The 8,319-nt window shown below is 38.2% G+C and overlaps 2 protein-coding genes across 2 annotated transcripts; both read right to left on the bottom strand.

Annotated features, from left to right (window-relative positions):
- Nucleotides 1-1,496: 1,496 nt before the first annotated feature.
- On the bottom strand, nucleotides 1,497-1,931 carry LOC140764410 (bZIP transcription factor 53-like). Its single transcript, XM_073102966.1, has one exon. It carries the CDS (start codon nucleotides 1,929-1,931, stop codon nucleotides 1,497-1,499), a length of 435 nt encoding a protein of 144 aa, XP_072959067.1.
- A 1,738-nt stretch (nucleotides 1,932-3,669) lies between these two features.
- LOC140765868 (uncharacterized) lies at nucleotides 3,670-8,090 on the bottom strand. The gene is made up of 5 exons (XM_073105159.1): nucleotides 7,961-8,090; nucleotides 6,825-6,912; nucleotides 6,511-6,641; nucleotides 4,891-5,343; nucleotides 3,670-4,493 (listed from the first exon to the last, which is right to left on the bottom strand). Exons 2-5 carry the CDS (start codon nucleotides 6,858-6,860, stop codon nucleotides 4,079-4,081), a joined length of 1,035 nt encoding a protein of 344 aa, XP_072961260.1. The 5' UTR covers nucleotides 6,861-6,912; nucleotides 7,961-8,090; the 3' UTR covers nucleotides 3,670-4,078.
- Between the last annotated feature and the right edge of the window lie 229 nt (nucleotides 8,091-8,319).

Genomic DNA, 8,319 nt, shown 5'->3' on the forward strand with positions numbered 1-8,319 from the left:
ACTAACTTAAATAAATTCTATAAATAAAATATTAAAATAACGAATAAAAATACTGAATCAGTCAGCGATTAGGTAAAGTATAAAATACTTATGATTCAGTGTTTTAGTTAAGACGACAGTGAAATAAATCCCTATATTTTGGTAAAAAAAAGGGTCATTCACTCAGCAAAAGGAGTTTTTTTTTATTAATATAGAATAAATCTTCCAATATGTATGCTTGAAAAACTAATTATCATGCCCCATAGTCTCTAATAAAATTGTAAGGTGACAGAGAAGTATATGGCAAGCTCAGGCCTAGGGTTTTTCTTTTGTGTGGGTCAATTCTCACACCTTTTGCTCTTTTGGACTATTTGTAGTATGATACCCTTAAAAATACTATTGTCTAGTCTTATAAACTTGGGTGAGCTCTTTTGAGGTAATAGTATTGCCAGAAAAATAAAATAGATTGGCATAGAACAAGCTGTCGTTGAAACAAGTGGGATTTGGATTTAGATCTCTTGCATTTTGTTATCATAGTGAGCAAACCTATTTTGAAAGCCGTATCCAAGATTAGGTGATCATAAATTTGGTAATTTCTTATTTCTTGATGACAGAAATCCTCAAACATTAATCGAATTAAATCCCAATTTCACGTAGATTTGGGCAGAATTAATCTTCTCAGGGAATAAATTGTGTGGTAGTAACTCTGGTTTACAGAAGTGAAGCAGAACTGCTGAGTTGATTACCTGCTGCCACTAATCTGCAACAAGAACGCCATCAAGGAGATTGTATGCATCCCTAGAAACTGAGAGTTGAGAGTTGACCACGCATAACCTTTATAGCATTTGCAAGCTGATTCTGTTGCGAGTTATAATACTGCAGATCACCTATCTATATCCAGTCATGACCATGAAAAAGAATGATGGTTTAGATGCTTAATATCATTGAGAAAACTTTCAGTTCAATGACATGGTCCAGCAAAACTGGTGAAGAAGGAAATCCAAGTAGCAGAGCTTCTCTTCTCGGATCACAACCCCAAGTACATGCATTTTAATGGATTCCTATTTCTTTCATAACTTAGTGAGCATGCATACATATGATAAATCATACTTGTCAACTTAACAGACAGCAGATCTTAGAACTTGATCCGGTGTCTGACCCAATCTGGATTGATAAATCCAGAAACACACAAGTCAAGAAGAATTCAACCCAAAAGCTATTACCTTCTTCCGCAATTTATATAGAACTTCCAAGGGCATCCATAGAGAAATCCATACAAACTATACTAGAACTTATAATTCACAAACCCAAACAACCATTTCAACATCTAATACAAGTCAAAAAGATAAAAGAAATGCAAAGCAACCTGCATGACCACACTAATGAAAACGCGAAAAAGAGCAGCATACATCATAATAGGACGAACAGAGAACCAAGGTAAAATCCCATGCAGCAAATTCATGGACCTGCTAACTGAAACCAAAGCCATCAATACTTGTCACGTAATAGTTTATGATTCAGAACTGCAACATGTCTGCAGTGGCAGCTATGATAGGATGGGCCACGAGCGGTGGCTGCCATGGCTTCAGGAGAGGATCCGGTATCTCAGGAATGTCGATCGGCACACCGCTAAATGCCTCCACAGTACGGAGCAGTGAGTTCAGCCACTTCAGCCTCTCAGTCAATTCCATCACCTGGGCTCGCAGTATAGAGTTATCCTTCTCCACATCGAGGTACTGCTGGGTCACAAGATTGAGTTGTACTTCCATCTGGCTATTCTCCTTCCTGAGCATGGCTCCTTGGTTTATCAGATCATCAATGTGCTGTTGCTTCCTCATGCGGGACCTCCTTGCGGACTCCCGATTTGAGAGCATCCTCTTGCGCTTTCTCTCGTCAGCAAGCATTGAACCCTCTTCGGGGCTGGACGCACAGCGCGGCGGCAAGGAAGACATCCTCTTCTTGCCAAAAAATTTCTTTGGTGTGCAAGTAAGTAGAGACCAAAATGGAGGAGAAAAGGAAAGAAAAAATTGTGATTTTACTCAAGTTGGGATTTTTGTCCTAGTTGAACGGATTAAGGATGAGGGCATAATTCATGAGAAAACGTAGAACCAGTACAGGAAAGCAACTGAGAAGGAGTGGAGGAAGCAGAAGCGCCGGCGGCGGAGAGTGGAGATATTCATAACAGCTAGGAAAGATGTGATTCTGATATAGTTGGGTCCGAGAACATCGAAATCATGAAGAAATCCTTCGCGATGATATCAAAGGTACGGAACTGAATTTAACAAGAACACCTTAAAAAGGTCAAAATTTTCCAACAGGAACCAACAGACTTTGCGAACTGGGTCTCGTCTAAATCGAGAAGTCAACCTCACGAGGCCCGATTTGGGGATTTCTGCGTCGTCTAAACGGAGAGATGAGTCAAACAAATTTAACCCGGTGATCAAAACATAGTCTACTCAACCCAAAGCTAATCCAAAACTCTCTCAAAGGGAGAAACTTTTAGAAGAGAAGAAAGAATACTTAGCTGGAGAAACGAAACCCGAAGGCCAGATGGAAAGCTAAACCGTCAATAGGTCACCAACCAAACCAAAGAAGGTCTCACAACTCCCCAAGATGCGTATTTATAGGCGCAGAGAGGGGCATAATGGGAATCGGGAGATGGAAATATTGACATCATTCCACCGACGCGAACGTGTATTGATGTAGATATTTGACCTAAGATAAATTTTGATTGGAGGAATGGAGATTTGGATCGAACCGGGCGTACGCTTTCAACTGTTCGACAACTGTCTTCTGTTGGACGTCATTGAGTAATACGCAAAACCAGCGGAGTATATGGTGGGCTTGGGATATTTCCTGGAAGAAGACGCAAAGTCTTTGAAAAGGATAAACTGGGAAAAAGATTTTTCTTATTATCAAATTCCTAAAACAACCCTCTGTGGATTCAAACTATGGGGTTCAAAGGTGGCTTGGACTGGTTGGGGATGGACTAACAAGAGGTATTACATCATCACTTACGTAGGTACTTGATAAATGGCAATATTTAATGACGGGATGAAGGAAAATTTGGTCGTTTAAGTAGCCCAATATTACCTCAAAGGATGATTGGATTAGTTCAGCAATACCATTATTTTTTTTGCCCAATTATTAGTTATGTATGTCACAGTGAGCCATAGACTGCGATTTCTTACCGGCATTTACTTTTTTTATTTAAATCATTTAAGAGCAAGCTAAAGGCTAGAGACACTAAGACATTATTAAAATTTAGTCATCTAATCTAAATTTTAAGTCGTCAAATAATGCCTCTAAATCAATTGCAGTGTTAAATCATTAATTGAGTCAAATCATCACCATTCAATAAATAATTTTTATTATTCAGTGTTGGATTTGATCAGCAACCACCTTAGTTGTAGGAAAGAATACCCAGTAGAGTTAGGTTAATGCTACCACTATTTACTTGATGGAATGTTCTCGTATAGATGACAGCCCGTTGTTAGTCTATGATGCGGTCTTGTGTTAAATCTAACATGAAACAGCACACAGATGCAACAGACCAAAGCAGAACAAGATGGTGTTATAGCAAATGGAACACAGTTTAAATTCTACTCCAGCTACTCTCAGATGATGATGCCCACAATATATAATATCAGATGAAACTGGAGTGATAAATGAGTCATCTCAAATGGCCTGTAAAGCAGTAAGAGGCAGGTAAAATTTTCATAATGGGAATCCTCCAAAAGAATAAATATCACAAATTTTACAAAATACATCACAGCGAGAAGATCTCTAAGCATCGAACTTGATCATCTCAAAATCTTAGCTTTAATATATGGTAGCTTCAAAGAAATTCATCAGAGCCAGTTATATTTTAATAATTCTAGCTATAAAACTTGGAGAGCATTAAAATGACGTCTTCAGATCCTAATCACTCATCCTCAAAGGGGAAAAAGGGCTACATTTGACTGCCGATACCTGGTTCATTCACATATCATAACTCGGTCCTAGAACATCGTAAAGAATCATTGAGTCATGGTGGTCCTCCACAACAAAATACAAGCTAAGACTGTAACAGGTGGATGATTTCCTCAATAAACCTCTGCTAGATGAGATGCGCTTTCTTTAAGAACCTGATAGTTCTGCAATAGTATGGCCATATGGATTCAACATAGTCTAGATACTTTTCAACTACCCAATCTTCAAGCTGCTTAAATTTTTGCCTCAAAAGAGCTTTATAATCCATCTTCTTGATGCGAACTATAGGCTCCCAGAAACGCGAGAAGATATACGCTTTGAGCTTTCCCTCAGCTATGTAAGTGTAAACCAAAAGGGAGTAAGATGGTAGATTTCTTGCCAATTGAATTGCCTGCATGAAGATATAGAGGTAGAGCGCACACAGCCCTTGGATAACCTTTATATAGAGAGCCACAATCAGCGGTCCAAGAAACCACAATGGCTTCAACTCACTGGTAACTTCAGCTCCATACCTCAATTTGACTGACAAATACCAAGGTACGCTGCAAGATGCTCATATATCAGCTTAATATTAGATATGTAATGTATTTCACACTTTCTCCAGAGTCAACAATGTGAGAGTAACTACCAAAGTAAAATGTAACATAATCCTAACTGAGCTGATGAGCATGGAAAAGATTAGTCTTGTTTTCTGAAGATATTCAAGAAAGAACTTATTCCACCAAGCACATGATATGAACTTCACAAAAACCTAAATAACAATGACAACAACAACAGCGCAACAGAAGAATTTATAGCCTATCAAATGCAGCTTAAAAAAATATAAGAAATAAAGGAACTGAAATGGTCCAATGCTTAAATTCACTCCATTTCAGAATGTAGATGCTTCACATAAGTGATAAAAGAAACAGAAATTTAGGCAGAAAAAATGGAACTCACAATATCAGTAATGGGATAGATATAGCTGCATCCAGACCCACAAAGTACACAAGTGCGGCCTTCAGCATTTTCCCTGCTTTTGTCCTGATTTCTTCATGTGGGCTTTCAGAGGTTGTAGTCTGGACTGGTTCTTCATTGATGTTTTTATCCATAGTATCACTTGATGTCTGTGTCCGCAACATAATTAACCATTTCTTGAATAACCTTTGTATAGCTATGGATCCAATCCTAGTGTCCCCCCTATCTGCATCTTCATAAGATAGCCGATGCTCTTGCACATCATGAGGTTCTGATAGAACATCTTCTCTCTCCTGATGTGAGTGAGAGAGCTGAACTTGTGACTTGGGAAATTTTGACCCACTGTTTTTGCTTCCATGTTCATCATTCTGGGCACTGCCTTTGAAACATAACACTTTGAGAGCTTTCCTCTTCGGCAAAATAATAGGTTGTTCTCTGAGAAAATCCAATGAGGCATGAGTATGATTGACATGATAATGCGGTAGAAGATGTTTACTTAATTCAGTGGACGATAAATAAAAGGTTTAGAAGTGCAGCAAACTGCAAATAAGTATGTCATTACTACCAAGTGACAGGACAAGAGCATTCACAAAGAGTGACATCCAACAGGATGAACAAGGAATTTATCTGAACAAACAAAGGCCCCTCAAAAGATAATTGAAATCCTTCTCTAATAAGAAAGCATGCAAACATAGTACAAACTGGTCAATGCAGGGTCAGCAAGGGCAAGATGTGCATAGTCTTAGACTGCTAACGCTAACTGGGATCGTTCCCTTGGCTCAAACTGTGACACCAATGCAAATGGGGCAAGCAATGTGCTTCAAAAGACTATAAAGAATAGAAATTGTGTTTAAGGTACACTTAATGGACAAGGTCAATAATCAGCAATGCTTCAATAAGCTGCATCACTAGATTCAGAAGGCACACAAGTAAAGCAATGCCAAATAGATACAACAAGCCAACAACTAAAGCAAGAGGCAATGACAAGAAAATTAACCAACAATGGCTACAGAACAGTGAGCAACAATACTGCTATAAACAGTCACAACAGTGGACCAGGACAAGGACTCTTATGCCTATGGGGCACTAAGTTGCTACTTGCTAGATAACAACAAATTATTCAAAGCAAACTACAGTGCGTATACATTATACCAATATACGTGATCAAATTTGCATTTATTATATCATCACTCGTTAGGTTAAATCAACTTACATATGATAATGATATGATGGTGTAAGTTTCAGATTCAAGTTCTTTAAGTCTTACCATTACTCTGATGAACAATTAAAGTGAAATCAGTGAATAAGTTCCAACGGTGTTGTAGTGATAAAAGTAATGGAAGACAGATGGACCTCGCTTCTGCTTCATTTTGACATGTTACTATAAATCAAATAAATGAAGGTACAGAAATATGTCTAGGTATACATGGAGACACAGACACACATGCCTGCATGTAAACAGTTGGAGCTAACTATTTCATTAAACTGTTACCAGTTATGATAGCTAATAAACAGTGCATAATTGCCTCGTTGCAATCACCCTACAAAATTAATACAAGGTAAATAGTTGTGCATAATATAACTGTATGAAATGAATCTCACCTGGAAAGGAACCGATGCTTCAATGGCATAAACTCTTTCGTTGTACATACAAACTGAAAAGCCGCAAATGATCTCCGGATAACCCCACTAGTAGTTGCATTATGTCTCAAGGAAAAGGAAGAACGTGAAACCTGACATAGATGAACATAGGTTCCACTAAAGAGTGTCATCTATGCAGTTCGATGATAAACAAAGAAATCACTATTGAAACAGCAATACTGAATTTTGTGTAAATATTTAGTTCAAAGTAGTCAAGTTTGCTGAGGGAGTAATTATAAATTTAAAATGTGTCCTCGGCAAAGTATGTTACATGCCTGTGTAGGCTGTGCTATCAATGCCATTGTCCCCATTTCAGCTTCATTTCTCGACACCAGAAGACGTGCAATTCTGGCCCAGAGTTTCCTAAATCAGAAGAAATCCATTTAAACCCTCTGGGAATCAATTAAACTCTGAGCTTGCATTTCAAAATCGCAAAACAGGTACAGAATATGGAGAAATTAAGAAGCCTCGAAGAGAGGCAACCAAGATCAATCCCTTATATTCTTAGGCCAGAAAGGCTCTTGTTTCTTCAACAAGTCTGTTGAGATAAGGCAAACTTAAATTTATACAGTATTACTTTTTACACTATTGAGCATCATATTTTGGGAAAGTTTGATTTAAAACTTCTCAATTCTAATTCATGTAAAGGGGAGTAAGAACCTGCTAAGTTATTTCTTTTCCATGTCTAAGGTATGACCTATCTAACATATGCTATTCAATTAGAAGGAGACTAAAGCTTGTCAACAGCAATAACTAGTAAATTAGTGTAAGACCCAAACGCTTATGACCTGGTGGTGATATCATGGCATGCTTCATAAACTTATTTTAGCAAATCCAATTATTGTTAATATAGCTGTATTCACTTACATCTAAAGGATTACAACTAATGACCAATAAGAAAACAAAGGTTAGATGGCGATGGACCATGAATAAATTGTTCCAAGCCACAACAGCAGTAAATTAATAAAGAACACTTGAGCAAGCTATGGCTCTTTTACAAGTTCTTAGTTAGTTTATAAAGCAAGCCTCCTACTAAAATGGAATATCACGGAGGCATATGGTTTCTGAGCTGACACATGTGTTGCCTACAATTCTTTTGTTTTCGACCACCTAAAACTTGCAAACTGCATTCAATGGTCCAAAAAGTTGAAATTGGAAATCCTCCTCCTGTAGAAAGTTAACTAGCAGGATCTTTAATCTTTCATTCTCTCCAATCTCCACGATACCGACAAAATATCAAATCAACTAAACCTACATCCACACATCCCCAGACCTTCAAGGAGACACAGTTAAAATCATAGCAAACCTTGGAAAACAGATTAAACCCCCTAAATCAATCACCCAACGCGAACAAAAGCTTGGAGCCGGATTCAAAAGAGAAATAGAAACATAACAAAGAAATGATCCATACCTCAATGACTTCCGGCATAGCTTCCGCCGTTGCCGAAGCTTTTAGAATCGACGGAGAGAGAGGTAAGAGAGGGAGAGCAGGAGCAGGAAGGAGGGAGAGATCTTATCCTCTTCGACGCTTATTGCTTTAGGGCCGGGCTAGGTTCGACTCGGTCGGGCTTATTTATAGGCATCCGGTTCGGGCCTGCCCAAAGATCTAACTCCAACCCGACCCAATATCTATTTTAAGACGAAAAAGATCCGGCCCAATCCAAAAATAATTATTGGAGAATATAACTAACTTTTTTTGTGTGATTAATTTAACTCCATTTTGTCTTTTGGGTGCTGACAGTTTGACCCTGATTTTTGGTTTTATTGACT

The sequence above is a fragment of the Typha angustifolia genome, chromosome 8 (assembly GCF_048772165.1).
Source record: "Typha angustifolia cultivar Huaian chromosome 8, ASM4877216v1, whole genome shotgun sequence".
Classification (NCBI taxonomy): Eukaryota; Viridiplantae; Streptophyta; class Magnoliopsida; order Poales; family Typhaceae; genus Typha; species Typha angustifolia.